This window comes from Arachis hypogaea, chromosome 12 (genome assembly GCF_003086295.3).
Source record: "Arachis hypogaea cultivar Tifrunner chromosome 12, arahy.Tifrunner.gnm2.J5K5, whole genome shotgun sequence".
NCBI lineage: Eukaryota > Viridiplantae > Streptophyta > Magnoliopsida > Fabales > Fabaceae > Arachis > Arachis hypogaea.
The window spans coordinates 119035735-119051318 of NC_092047.1; the positions used below are offsets into that span (position 1 = coordinate 119035735).

At 32.1% G+C, this 15584-nt stretch overlaps 2 protein-coding genes across 2 annotated transcripts; one reads left to right on the forward strand and one right to left on the reverse strand.

The window, feature by feature from the left end:
* Positions 1-6476: 6476 nt before the first annotated feature.
* On the forward strand, positions 6477-7480 carry LOC112728846 (germin-like protein subfamily 3 member 2). Its single transcript, XM_025779155.3, has one exon. The coding sequence runs from the start codon at positions 6549-6551 to the stop codon at positions 7233-7235; it is 687 nt and encodes a 228-aa protein (XP_025634940.1). The 5' UTR covers positions 6477-6548; the 3' UTR covers positions 7236-7480.
* A 1485-nt stretch (positions 7481-8965) lies between these two features.
* On the reverse strand, positions 8966-12156 carry LOC112728847 (uncharacterized). Its single transcript, XM_025779157.3, has 5 exons — positions 11769-12156; positions 10464-10726; positions 10145-10356; positions 9686-9953; positions 8966-9538 (listed from the first exon to the last, which is right to left on the reverse strand). Exons 1-5 carry the CDS (start codon positions 11860-11862, stop codon positions 9245-9247), a joined length of 1131 nt encoding a protein of 376 aa, XP_025634942.1. The 5' UTR covers positions 11863-12156; the 3' UTR covers positions 8966-9244.
* Positions 12157-15584: the final 3428 nt, after the last annotated feature.

Genomic DNA, 15584 nt, shown 5'->3' on the forward strand with positions numbered 1-15584 from the left:
TGCGTGGCAGCGTCCGACTTGTTGGTGTTGAGTTGCCGCCGTCTGAGTTCCTTGTGAGGAGGTGGAGGTGGTACCTACAAGAGATTCTGATGCTTAAGTCAGCAAGAGCTTGGGTGTTAGTGTATTTATAGTAGAGTAGATAACCACCTTTTTGAATAGTTCCACCTTTGTTGGTGAATAACCGTTCCCTTTATCTTGGAAGTTTGTTAGGATCTATCTTTTAGGGAAGATATAGATAGTTGGAGAGATTCACGGAGGCAGTTACTTAATTAGATAAGTATCAGCTGTCGCTTTTCTTCGTGTTCGACCTCTTTGAAGAGGTTGGATATGCAGTAGAGGCCACCCTCTTAGGTAGGCCTTTTATCCTTATTGAGCCTGACTTTTGTGTTTTGGGTCAGGGTATGAATAGTGCCCCTACTCAAAGTTGAGCTTTACAAAGTCGGATTCGAGCAATTAGATGACCAAGTCGAAATGTTGAGTTGTGAAGAAGTTGTTTAGTAGTTTTGAGGTCTGAAGCTAAGGAGGTCGGTCGACTCAACATGATTTGAATGATGTAACATTTTTGTAACGTTATTCCATAACTATTTGTGCACTTTTTCCGTGCGCTACCATTTTGTTGTAGTGTAGATGTTACTTTGTCATATTGTAATATGATATTACAAGTCGTTTTTATGTTCTGTTCGACTTGCTCTCTTTATATGACTTGTTTTTGACCAAGTCTTTTTTCTAAATCTGCTTTGTACAACTCGTTCTTTCCGAGTTATTTAAGGCTTGTAGGCTCTGTATGATTGGTTTTAGTACATCTTGCTTAACCAGAGAATATTTCTTGTCATAATTCCGTACAACTCATTTAGTTCGAGTTGTTTTGAGGATGCATGACTTGTTTTAATAGAAATTACCTTTCTGAAACTTATAGTTCTGATTTCTTACGACTTGTTTTGATATAAATCATTTATTTCAAAACTTATAATTATTTTTTAGTATAACCTCGTCTAGCTCGTTCGATACGAGTAGTTTTAAGGTTTTAGGATTTGTTTCATTTCAAATCATTTAATTAAAACGTGCCTATTTCATAATCTGATTTCATGTAACTCGTTTAGTTCGAGTTGTTTTTAGGACTTGACAACTTGTTTTACAACTTGTTTACTTTGAGTCTTTTTAAAGTATCAGATCATCTTTATAGCCATCGGACTTCGTTGTTTTATTCATTGTGCCCCTCCTCGAGGTCGAGTTTTATGAAGTCGGACTCAAGCAATCAAGCGGATCAGATTATCGAATGAAGCCTTTTAATGAGTTGTTCAACTCATTTTATACTGAGTTTTTTATAGATGACTTGTTTTTTATACAAGTCACTTTTTTGAAGCACAAATCGTTATATATCAAGTTGTTTTTCATGATTTGTTTTGATACAAATTTCTTAGATCATATGGTTATTTTTTACTCAATTTCGTTCAACTCATGAGCTTGAGTTGCTTTAAATCATCAAATCGTATTATAATCATTGGACACCAATTTGAACCTCGTTGCTTTATCCGAGCGACCATTGAAAAGGTCGGCTCGTGATTTTTGCGCTTGGCACCTTAGGTGAAGGGATTGTATACTTATTCCCTCCCCTTTCTAATTTTTACAAGGTTATCATCCTTGTGTATGATACAACTCGTTTCACCCGAGTTGTATTAATTAGAGGATTGTTTCAATTTTGTTCAAAACATTTACAATCCTTTCTTTCCTTTCCAACTCAATTGATGATGAGCTTCGTGCTCTTGAACATAATCAAACGTGGACAATTACTAGTCTACCTCCTAGGAAGAATGTCGTGGGTTCAAAATAGATTTTCAAAGTGAAATTCAATGCGAATGGCACTGTAGAAAGACACAAGGCCATGTTAGTGGCTAAGGGCTTCACTCAACAAGCGGATTTTGACTACTTTGACACCTTTAGTCCAGTAGTTCGAATGACCACCCTGCGAGTTCTTCTTTCCATTACTGTCCTAAAGCGCTGGATCATCCAGCAATTGGATGTAAATACGGCTTTCCTGCATGGTGAATTATCGGAAGAGGTTTACATGAAGATTCCTGAAGGTCTGACTGCTCCTGCTGGTTTTGTGTGCAAGCTGAATAAGTCTCTTTACGGCCTCAAGCAAGCAAGTCGGCAGTGGAATACTAAGTTTGTTTCTGTCCTATCTGAATCTGGATACACACAATCCAAATCCGATTACACTCTCTTCACTAAGCGCACAAAGTCAGGGTTCATAGCCATTTTAGTGTATGTGGATGAACTTGTCTTGGCATGAGATGATGGTTCCGAGATTGACCGAATTAAATCCACCTTGGATGCTCGATTCAGCATCAAAGATCTTGGGAAGTTGAAATACTTTCTCGGAATGGAGGTAGCTTACAACACTAGAGAGCTTGCCTTGTATCAAAAGAAGTACACCACTGATCTCTTGGAGGAATTCTGTTTATTGGAGGCGAAACCAGCAGCTACGCCTATGGATTACTCGATTCATCTCTCGAAAACTTCTGGGGACATGATGTTTCAGCCTATAGGAGGCTCATTGGTAAGATTCAATACCTTACCAACACCAGACCGGACATTGCCTTTGCGGTCGGTAAACTGAGCCAATATCTGGACTCTCCAACTGTTGAACACCACAAAGCAGCTCTGCGAATACTCTGTTACTTGAAGAATGCTCCAGCCACTGGATTGTTCTTCCCCCTCACCACCGATTTCAAGCTCACAGGGTTCGCTGATGCTGATTGGGCGACATGTCCCGACACTAGGCGGTCTGTCTCAGGATATTGTTTCTTTCTTGGCACAACTTTAGTATCTTGGAAGAGCACAAAGCAACAAATAATATCTCGGTCGTCCTCTGAAGCTGAGTACCGTGCTTTGGCGAATGCCACCTGTGAAGGGCTGTGGCTCCTTCGGCTACTAGAGGCGCTTGAAGTCTCTCACAAAGATCCTTTTATTCTTTACAGCGACAGTCAATCTGCACTACACATGGTTGCCAATCCTGTCTTACATGAGCGCACAAAGCATATCGAAGCGGACTGCCATCTCGTCTGAGATAAAGCTCATGAGGGTGTTCTCAGACTATTGCCAGTAACCTCGCCAACCAAACAGCCGATCTCCTCACTAAGACTCTGGCACCAGGACCTTTTAGTTCATGTTTCTCCAAACTAGGATTGTTAAATATTCACACTCCTAGTTTGAGGAGGGATATTAGCCAATATAATGTTACTTAACATAGTGATTAGCCTAAATATTTATACCAGAGTTAGTTAGAACTGTTAACTGACCATAGTTACCAATTAACTAGCGTTAGCCTTTAGTTAGCACTTGTATATAACTTCAGTTAGGAGGTAGTTAACATTTTTGTGATTCTCCTTATTTTTTCAGTAAGAAATCTCTGACTTTCACATGCTCTTTCTCTCTGCTCCTCTTCTCTCGCACTCATCATCAACCTACAATCTCTTCACGGCTCTGGATTTTATCATGGTGCGGTGAGCGTGGAGGTTGTAATCGCGACGAGATCTTAGTTGAGTTAAGAGAAAGAAGGAGATTGTTACCGAAGGTTCCCGATTCGGCCCATCTATGGCGAATGAGGAACATTTGGAGAATCCAGACTCAGATATGGAGGATGAATTCTCTCCAAACGACATTCGCAACTTCACCAGACTCCTGAATCGACTCACCAACTTCCAGAACTCTCAGCGCAGAATGAATCACTCTGCATCTCCGAACGGTGTAAACTCTCGCAATCCCTCTTCGAACGACGTGAACTCTCGCAATTCAACCAATTCAACCTTGGACTTGCACAACCCCTATTATCTTCATCCAGGTGAGAATCCTGGAATCTCGATAGTGAATGTGACTTTAACTTCTTCGAATTATCACTTTTGGTCAAAAAATATGAGACTTGCGTTAAAATCAAAAAACAAATTACAGTTCATTGATGGAACCTAACTAAGATAAATATTACAAGCACAAATTAAATTTGTCTATGAATCTATTCCATGACATACATACAGGAAATAAGTTTTGATGTTATTCTAATTCAATTTAATTTATTATAAAATTAGAATAACATCAACACTTCAAATGATGTATTTTTAGTGTAAAATGGTGGACAAATGGATAATATTCACAAAATGATATATGCACATATTTTAAAATTTTTTTTATGTATTTTGAGAATTAATTTTTTAATATTTATATTAATAAATACCTAAATTTTGTATTATTTAAAAATATTAGAGTCTGATGGTTAAGAATTGCATGACTTGAATTTTTCAAGAGGTTTTCTAAAAATGTTAGCAGTGAAAGTTAAGGGAAAATGATATCTTAATTATCCATAGAATTTTTTTGTAAGCATATTGTAAAATAATATCAATACTTCCATTAGCTTATAGGCTTATAGCTCCATATCTTTTTTAAATTTCGATTTTAAAAGCCACCGCTATACATTGCTGACAAATCAAAACGTCACAAATGCGTAGATTAAAATTCATGATTTCTAATTTGCCAACTCAAACGCATGCCACCCTTCAGAGACAAGCAAAGCAATTAGAACAACATTATCCAATTCATTTCATGAATACATAGTATGAATTATGAAATAAATAAAAAAAAAACACACACACATCAAAAGGAAGGTGAAAATTCAGGTGAAGTCGACTTCACGTAAAGTTGATATCTGAGAGTTGTCAGATGAAAATTTAGTCAAATCAATTAAAATATATAACGACTCTCAAGTATCAACTTCACATGAAATCGACTGCACTTGAATTTTCACCTTAAAGGAAATGAATAATATATATAATGAACCAACATTAAGAAACCTTAGTGCTATAATGGTTCACGCATGGTCTTATTTTCTAATAACATAACAAATTACTAAGTAGTAATTAGACACAGATTCTTAAATTAATCACTATTATTAATTAATTAGTTAATAGTTTTTTGTCAGAATCGCTTTCTACAAGGCGTGTAATAGCTTATGATTTGGTTGCCATTAATAAATTTACACAAATTTGTTCTTTTTTTTTGTTGGTACTACTATATTATATTATATATCATTTATTATTTGAACGTAGTGCATAAATTATATATACTCTATAAGTATATATGCATGCCTCAACTTAATTATTATATTGTAAAATGGTAAGGAATGAAGGACCAGATCGAATTTGCTAATAAAATATTTAATTAGAAGATTAAATTTCAAATTTGCTATGTGCTTGGAACATGTGATAAAAGTTGTCCATCATATTATCATATATTATATACAGTGTTAAAGCGTATGTGTTCCATTTTAAACATACACTGAGCTTCTAAAATAGTATATATGGTAATTAAATTAATGTTGTTATGCCATTACATTAATAATTTAAATGTATGATGTGAATATTAGGATTTTTATTTTTAAATTATTTAAATACTTCATATCATTTATTGAAAATGTACAATAGGTAAAATATTTACGTTTTTATATTGTTATTACATATTTGGGATACAAAAGATAGAAGACAGATAAATATAAAAATCGAATATTGTATACTCAAAATATATAATACTTTAAGAAATAAAATATTTTGGGTGTACTTAAAATATGTTACATTTGTGTATGTAATATATTTCAGGTAAAACTGAGATATTTTTTTAAGGGAAAAGTATGAGGAGCCAATAGAATATTTATACAATGTGTACAATAGAGGTTTATGGAGTATTAGAGATATAACTATTAGTGTTATATTTTTTCATCAGTTGAAGCTTTTAGAATGAGTGGTATCATGACATGGTATTAGAACGTTAGATCTAAAAGGTCAAGAGTTTGATCCTTGGTGAATCCTAAAATCAGTTTAAGCTTTTCGAAAGATGTTTATTATCCTTAGTACTCGGATAGTTATTCTAGATAGTATGAGGATATTCATTTTGTAACTCAATAGCCTATTTGTACACATTGTACAAATAGTCCATTGTCTTCCTAGCAATATCATTTTTTAGGATGTTACACATCTTGAGTTTATAGTACTCAATTTTTATGTTTATTTATCTTTTATCTTTTGTATTTAAGATGTGTAATAGCAGTGTAAAAACATAAAATATTTTATATTGCATGATTAAGTAAATAAAATATTAAAATAATTTAAAAATAAAAAATCGGTGAATATATATAGCTCCATTATTTGCAGACCTTGTCAAACAAAAAATTTATTAATCTTTCATATATATATAAGTTGACCATTAGTAGGACCAGAATTTGCTAGAAGCTAAGAATAATGATTTATTGGAACAACTATTATTATTAGTAGCCGAATATGTGCCTAAGAACATGTAACAAAAGTTCTCTCTTATACAATGTAATCATTTCCTAGAGCCTAGTGTATTCATTTTAAACACAATGATATATATGAGCTTCTTAAATCATATAATAAAGTTATATATATACGTGTTACATTTCTATATATATATAAACTCATCTCACTCTCATTGTTCAACACACAAATTATATCTCACCAAATTAAAGGAAAAAAAGTTTAAGAATGTTTTCACAAAACACCCTTTTGATTTTCTTTGCTATTTTCTTTCTCCATGTTTCCACCATCACATTTGCCTCTGATCCTGATCCAGTTCAAGATTTTTGCATACCACACCAAAAGTTATTAGGTTCCATGAATGCATCTCATCACCATGGAACTCCTTCCATTCTCCCATGCAAGAATTCATCTGAGGCTACGGCTACTGACTTTGTCTTTTCCGGCACGAAAGCGGCCGGAAACTTCTCTGAAGACGGCATAGCCGTGATATCCGCTAGCCTCGCGAACTTCCCGGGTCTTAATACACTCGGGATGTCATTCGCGAGGGCGGATATTGAAGTCGGCGGGATAAACCCGCCGCATTTTCACCCTAGGGCAACGGAATTGGTGCATGTTGTGGAAGGGAAAGTGTATATAGGGTTTGTTGATTCAAGCAATAGGGTTTTTGCTAGGGTTTTGGAAGAAGGTGAAGTTATGGTGCTTCCAAGGGGATTGGTTCATTTCATGATGAATGTTGGTGACAAAATTGTAACAATTTTTGGAAGCTTTAATAGTCAAAATCCTGGCATGCAAAAGATTCCTTCTGCTGTGTTTGGATCTGGGATTGATGAGGAGTTATTGCAAAAGGCTTTTGGATTGGATTCTAAGCAGATTGGAAGCATGAGAAGAAAATTTGATCCAAATTCAAAGTAACATGCATCATAATAATAAGGTATTAGAAAATGTTGAGATCAATGATGTTATTATTAGTTAATATATAGTAGTGATCTATTTTGTTTTGTTACATTTTGAAAGTTCATATGACTTATGAATCATAAATCTTGGAGTCTCTAAGTTTTGTTACTTTTTTTTTTCTTTTCTTCAAGAGTTTGTGTATGTCTACCTCTTTTTCTTCTATAAGTTCTTATTATAGTAATGGTATAATAATATTAAAGTAATATGTATATTTTTTTTGCATATAGTTTTATATTTTTTAATTTTTATATTAAAAATGATCAATAAGAAGTGAGAGGAGATAAAAAAATATTTTATATACTATAAAAAAATATACAGAAGTGTATACAAAAAGTAGTATAATAAGTATATCTTTTTCTCTATTATAAAACATAAAAAATACTCATTTTTACTTCTCTTCATAATATGAAAAAAAAAATGTTTAATTATTCAATTGATTCTTATAATTTTAACAAATTTGCAATTAGATATTTACAATTTAGAAATTTATAATTAGGACTCTAAATTAGATAACAAAAATGTTTGATTAAGTCCTTTCTAACAGTTTCTCATTAAAAAGTATGAAATATAATTGTAATATACGTTTTTGCATCTGGTATAACTTATAAAATATTCTAAAATATTATAGGATTATTAGATTTTTTTTAAAATGAAAGATGCTACTATAGTAAAAAGCTAATTAAAAATTTGATGAAGCTATAAAAATTAGCAAAATAATTAAAAAATGTCAATGTCATCCTAACAAAAATCACAGTATCTTTAGATTTTAAAATGACAAATTTGTCACTCACACATACCACCAACTCTAACTTTTTAACAGAGAAAAAATAAATAATAAGTAAACTAATGAACATATTCATTCTGTCCTACATATAAAAATATTTTTATTAGAATTGATTAGTTATTATATATATTTTTTAAAATAATGCGTAGCAACTATAATTTTATTTTATTGCTAGAGGCCAGATTGGAACATGGAAGCAATTTAATAAAATAAAATAAAAGATTCAGGTGATGATGGTTTGAAGGTTGTGTACTTGTTGTGTTCAATAATGTTTAGAAGATGATGATCATGATTGATGACATAGGCGTGGCAACAATGTGCCGCAAACTTTTTATTTGCCACAATACTTTATAAACTACAAGTCATCATAATTCATAAGTGTTTCTGCCTAGTGAAGGACATCATAATTCAAAACAGAGACATGATTAAAATTGAAAAAAAAAAATCTATAATGTTATGTGAAACCAATATCTATTTATTTAAACAATTAAAACTATATCAAACCAACCGGCAATTGCCACCTACCAAGCATGCAAGCAGAAAACTTTGCATATTCAAATCCTCTCCAAAAATTGCATCCTCATGTTGCACATTGAAAAGGATGTGTTTGGTTTGAGAAAGTATTTTAAAAAAATTATGAAGCAAACAATAAAAATTTTGAAATTTTTTAATTTGTATTTTCTATTTTCATTTATTTTATCCATAAAATTCTGGGGGAAAAAAGTAAAATTCCTTGTGCTCTAGCAATTTTCAAAGATTATCAAACTCGAATTTGTAGAGGTTAGATAAACTTATACCCTAGAACTCAACTCAAAAACTCAATTTAAATACCAGAAACAGTAAGCTCTTGAGAGTTTGATAGCCTTGATAGTTGCTAGTTACTAATAATCATGGACAATGATCATCACACTCATCAAAAAGAAATTCATATTTCAAATCAATTCAGGTTCATAGACTCAATGAGGCTATAGAGAAACATTTCAACTTCTCTTTCAATATGTTTTCAAACAACAGATAGAATTCATGTTTGAAAGTAACCTGATTCTCCCTACAGCTATGTGTACTCAATGATGTTTCAATGTACATAATACATTTCACTCTAATCAACTCTCTGAATTCTCCGATAGGGAGAAGCCGAATCTCGAAGCCGGAACAGAACAGCCAATAACCATAACATAGAAGCCTACTTTGCACCTAAAAGTGACTTAATGATAGTATCACTCATACCATCAAGATAAGGGAACAAGTGACCAGATCCTTTGAGTTCATGATACTGAATCCAGGGAAGGTTTTCGGCGATGTATCGTTGCACTATAACAGGCACCATCAAATCTTCCTCTCCATGCCAAAGATGGACAGAACCTTCATTATTTGGAAACGGGTTTTCAAGATCCAAAGGACTAAAATCCCATTTACCGAATCCGATATTTAAGTCACGGTGGAGAGTCTCGTATTCTCCTTGCTGTCTTGCCTGAGCCTGTAGAAACAAAGTAAAAAGTGAAATCAAGAACTTTGGTTAATTCTCTGGCAAAACAATCACCATAAACTTTTATGACTATAACCAATATAAATTATTTTAGGTCACTAAATTGTAGCTACCTAAAGGCTTGGTAATGATACTTACCACATGACCCTTTTTATTAGACCAAATTGTTGAAGTAAGCTCTTTATCTTGACTTGAAAGGATATCTGTATTATTATAAATTAAACTTAATCCGGGGAACCATTTTTGAGTGTTCCACCAGTAAGTTAGCCACGGTGTGTAGTGAGCAACACGAAGTGTCCATTGATCTTGTAGTAATTGTCGGTAATAGGCTTCGTTAGTTAGGTTTGCCGGAAGATCAGGCCACCAGTAGTTGACAACTGGGGCTAAAAGAACTGCACCTGCCAGCCTATCATCACCGAAATAATTTTTGTTAGCTTGACATAAACTGAAAGGCCGACAACTCTGTCTCATACCACCAACATGACAAGCAGCAGATCTAGACATGCTAAAACAGAAAACAATAAGTTGACCCCAGTTTCTGAGACAAGGTTTGTATCTCAACAGAACATCAAAAAGGCAGAGTAGTATAAATCATACCTGTGAGGTATGTACTTAAGGCACTTCCAAACAACCTGTCCTCCCATGGAGAAACCAACCACATAGAATTTTGATCCTAATCCAAGCTGATCGGCAAGCTCTTCTACATCTAAGGCAATGCTCTTTATTGTACGGTTGGGATCAGGATCGCTTTCACCGTAACCAGGTCTGTCAAAAGCTACAATGTAGATCCCCAAGTCCTCAATAACATCCTGCAAAGAAAAAAGAACCCAGCTTAGATGGAAATACCGCAAACTACAAAGATACCATAGAATGCTTACAAAGCCAAGCACACAAAAGAGCAATGAAAAGTAATTACAGGTGAAAGCTTTTTGGCAACCACGGCATCATGCCTGCAACTATCAAAACCATGTATATATATGAACTTATACTTGGCTGCATCTTTTGGAACACCGTGCTCTTCGTATGCCAAATGTCTTCCATCTCTTAGTTTGATTCTTGATGCTGTTACAGGTGGGCCATCAGCAGTGCCACAAATCTTCGGGGGAGGAGGTCGAGTAACTTGATAAGCCCAAGCTAGAAACCCAATCAACAATACTACCAGTGTTGTTCTAAGGATCCCTACAAGATTTTAAAGCCGATTTAGGGAAAAGAAAATAGCATTTGAAATAGAAACAAATAACATCTTCCAGACCATAATCAAGCATAACAAATTAGTCCTTTAAAAATACAAGAATTCATGAAACAAATTCAAGAACAACTAAGTCTTGCACACTAGGCAAAATTGGCTAGATGAATCAAACAACATCATAGTGTATCATGAATCATATATGTGTTTAAATCATTTATATCCAAATTAGTTTTAGTAATTTCTTAAGTCTCCCTCTACCTCTAGCTATAGGACTCCCCTTCGAGCTTCGTTTAATCCACTCTCTTAATCGAGCCTCAACAAGCCTTTTCTGAACATATCCATACCACTTAAGATGGAATGATTCAACAATCTCTATAATCTGTGCTATCCAAAACTCTCTCAGATGGAACGATTCAACTAATCTCTATAATCCGTGCTACCCTAAACTCTCTCGGATGGAACAACTCCTAACCTTTTCTAGTCTAACCCTTATCTCTCCACCATTAACCAACATCTCTAAGCACCATTAAGACACAAATCAATGTCTAAATATATATTAGAGACTTAAATGAATGTATATTTCAAATAATGAATGTCCAAATTGATGTTTGAATTAGTTAGATTAATTTGAACTGTTGCAAATACACACACATAAATTGCATCAAAGCAAGTAGGGAAGATCAATCCAACCATACAAATGAATTGAAACATACAACAAACTTAATTATATGCATCCAAAAGCTTAATCTACTACGCCTAGTTAACCTTATGTTCGGTAATCCTACTACTAGAGTTAACTATTCCATTTCTAATTTTCTAAATTCTCAACAGTGAAACCACTTTAAGGTATTTTCTTACTGCATTAGTGATCATCAAAAAGGTTAACCCAAAAGGTTGAAGAATCATAACCTTAATCATCAACTGATACAACTTGGCATGAGGTAGAATCATAGAACCGATTCCCCAAAAAAGAAAACTTGGCCTAAGAAAAATGAGAATTTTGTATTTAGAGAAAGTGTGAAGGATTTGGACCTGAATTGAGCTGAAGAGAAGAGGATTTCTTTGACTTTCTGGTATGAGCCCTAGCTGATGCAGCTGAGATTTTTCTGTTCACTGGTGTCGCCATTGTTGAGACTCCGAAACCCAACAAAAATCAGAAAAATTGAAGAATTGACGTAAAGTTGAAAAATTTTATGCAATATCGAAGGTAGAGACAGAGATCTGGAAAATCGAAAGTGGAAATTAGCATGGTCTAAAACGCCGTCGTATTTACCATTTCTACACTTAGCTAATAATTAATAATAATTATAAAAAAAATTTAATTAATTAATTAAATCTACAAAATGGAATGAGTTCAGCAATCAGCATCGAAGAATGATTAATTTTTAAATGTACCAAACATTGAGAAGTAATGAAATTTTAATGAATATACATGAAATTTATATATATTCTCCTTCCTACGGGGTAATTGATTTTATTTATTTTTTGTTTCTTAAAATAAAATATATTCAAAAAATGGATTGGTGGGCTGAGGTGATTCCCTTATTTTGGGCCCAAATAATGTTATTGGGCTAATATATTAAGCATCACAATCTTCTCTGGTGAGTTAATAATATGTCTAACTAACTTGGTTGATCGAGTGAGCAACTTATTCATCCGCTTAAACAAGTGACGAGAGTTCGAATTTCGTCAAGTACATGCAATAATTTATTAGTTAGCAGCAGACCCTTAAATAAAGTTCAAATTTGTGACGAATGTCTACTTATTACAAATGTCATTTGGTTAAATAAGTATTAAAAATTTTGAATTTTACAATAATTTATTAGCTAATAAAAAATCGTTAAATAAAATTTCAATTTGTGAAGGATTAATTGTTGATTTATCGGATTAAAGGATACTATAAAAAACAAAAAAGAAATGAAGTTAATAATTCATTATGTTTTAGTAATTCTCAAAAGTTTAATTTTTGTCTTGGTCAATGGATGAATAGACACTTAGTAGTTTTTTTTTACTCTCTCTCTCTTTTTCTCTCTCATTTTGACTTACTCATAGATTCTATATAATTATTTAATTTCCTTACATAAAACTCACAAGTTAGTAGACTAATCTACTACTAATAATCGTTTTCTTTTATTTAATTTGCAAACCTAATGAATTTGTAAAATTTTGTGTAATCTAGAAGCAAGTTCTATCAAAACATTTTGTATCAGCACCAACTTTGAAGGATTAATATCTCATTATATTCTTTAACCAAAATTATTATCTTAACTCACATATACACCTAACCTATATATATTTCCTTTAATTACCTCTACTTTGTAATCTTTATGGAACACACATGCATATACCATAACATGCAATTAATATTACACATGATTTAAATACCATAATCACATATATAGAAAAACTAAGATAAAAACTTATTATTATATAATGTAGGTTCAAATACTAGTCTCAATATATAGGCTACATAAGGCTATAGATCTATCTTTCTTAGATTTGCTTTTACCATGTTAAATACACAGGTAAAAGGAGTGAAAATTGTAGCTCTGATCGATACGATAGAAGAAGAGACAACACCTTTTATAATCTTTAAGAATAGTGCATATGTAAAAAGTAAGATAACCCAAAATTTATGTGCTGAATAACTTATAAGAATTTAGAATAACTTAGCTTATTGAAGAGTATTATAGAATTTGGATAATTTTTTTATTGGAGTTTATTTTTGATAGTTATAAGTTAGTTTTAATTATTTTATGATTAAATTTGTTAACGTTATAATCTTTTATTATCAGTTTTAGTAGTTTATTATTCAATTTTTTAACCAACTTGAGTTAATCGAGTGATTGACTTATTTATTAAGTAAATGTTTAAGAAGTTTGAATTTCATTTTATGCATGTCAAAATTTATTGGCCAACACTATTTTTAAATGAAATAGTTTTTATCTTATTGGACTAAAAAATTTTGTAAAATAAAAAAGTTAATAATTCATTTGTTTTGATAATAATAGGCAAAAGTTTAATTTTCAGTTTTTGTCAATATAGATAGACACTTCATTAATACTTTCTTCTTGCATTTTAACTCATAGATTCCATATAATTATTTTGTGATTTCCTTGCATAAAACACACAAGTTAGTAGACTAATCTACTACTAATAATCCTTTTCTTTTAATTGCAAAACCTAATGAAAAATCTATAACGTATATATTTTTGAAAAATAATCTACTAGTAAATTTAGAAATAAACTCTCTCTCTCTCTCTCTCTCTCTCTATATATATATATATATATATATATATATATATATATATATCAAAACATTTTGTAGCAGCAGCAGCTTTGAATGATTAATATCATATTATTTAACCTAAAATATCGTCTTAAATAAATCACGTATATACTCCTCTCCTCTCCTATATTTAATTCCCTGTTAATTAATTATATCAAGAGGGAGAAGAAGAGTTAAACGTAGGGGTGTGTATGGTTCGAGTGAAACCGAGTTTGATGTGATTTGGACCCGACTCGAAATATATATCGGGTCTATTTATTAGATCCGAATCCGGTCATAGACCCGATGAAATCTATACACTTTCGGGTCACGATTATACCGAATAAAAAGCGGGTGAAAATCGGGCCGTTAACATTATATTACCTTGATACCTTCTTGTAAGTTAGCATGTAAAAATATCCAAATTTTCAAAACTCCAACCATTATTTGACATGGTAAAATTCACTTAGAAAAATATAACAAGAACCAACTCTTCTCTAAAATTAAAGCATAACTATAATCAATACTAATATTGTCTAATAACACCAAATATTTAAATAAATACAAATAACACAATATTATGCATTTTAAACATAAAATATTAACTTATAGTCTTGTATATAATGATAATAACACAAAATATTAAAGTTTACAATACTTAAATTCCACGTAATAATAGTCATTATCCATCACTAATAACACAAAATATTAATAGTGTATGATGACCGAACCACGAAGACGTTTTCGGGTGACCCGAACAATGGCCCGAATCCGACCCGGAACAATGACTGAGTCTATTTTTGATACCCTTACCCGGTTTTAGACTCAATAAAATCACACCAAATTAACCCCTAAAGTGTTCGGGACCAAGTCGAGTCTTCGAACCGAGTCGAACCATTCACACCTCTAGTTAAACCGAATTAAGGTTTTTATTTACTAAAAAAGTGAAGAACTCTTTTAAAGGAAAGTCATCATCATAGATAGGTGTTATTAGTTTAGTTTAAACTGGTATATTTGTGTGGAAATATTTACTAACTAAAAAAATTAATCAAAATATAATTAGATTTTGTTTTATTTAATATTCAATAATTATTATAATAATTAATAAATATTAAACAAAGTAAGACAAAATCTTCTTCTTTTAATTTAGACAGTGGAATTTTAAGTCTCAAATTATGGAAAACATAAAAATACCTCACTAATCTTTATGCCAATATAGATACCATATCATGCAATTACACATTATTTAAATATTACAATCATATATAGTAAAACTAAGATGAAAAATTATTACATAATTTAGACTTAATCCCCTCCCTACCTCCCCCAATAGGCCACATAAGTCACAAGTCTATAGCTATTTTTCTCATATTTGTTTTTACCATTTTAAATACACAAATTAAAACAAAAGCAATGAAAATTGTAGCTATGATATGATGGAAGAAGACAATAATGATAGGGAACAAAAAAAGAAAGTATGCAATAGTACTCTTTATTTTTAGAAATAATGTGCATGTAAAAATAAGAATAACTAAAAAAAAATATATAATAGTACATCTAAATCAATCAAAACATTACGA

Bases quoted from the DNA above. Each gene is read 5' to 3' on its own strand.
- LOC112728846 (XM_025779155.3), top strand. From the start codon at position 6,549: ATGTTTTCACAAAACACCCTTTTGATTTTCTTTGCTATTTTCTTTCTC.
- LOC112728847 (XM_025779157.3), bottom strand. From the start codon at position 11,862: ATGGCGACACCAGTGAACAGAAAAATCTCAGCTGCATCAGCTAGGGCT. The intron at 9,954-10,144 runs GTATGATTTATA...CGGTGATGATAG, and splicing joins CTTAAGTACATACCTCACAG to GCTGGCAGGTGCAGTTCTTT. The intron at 9,539-9,685 runs GTAAGTATCATT...TTGTTTCTACAG, and splicing joins CTAATAAAAAGGGTCATGTG to GCTCAGGCAAGACAGCAAGG.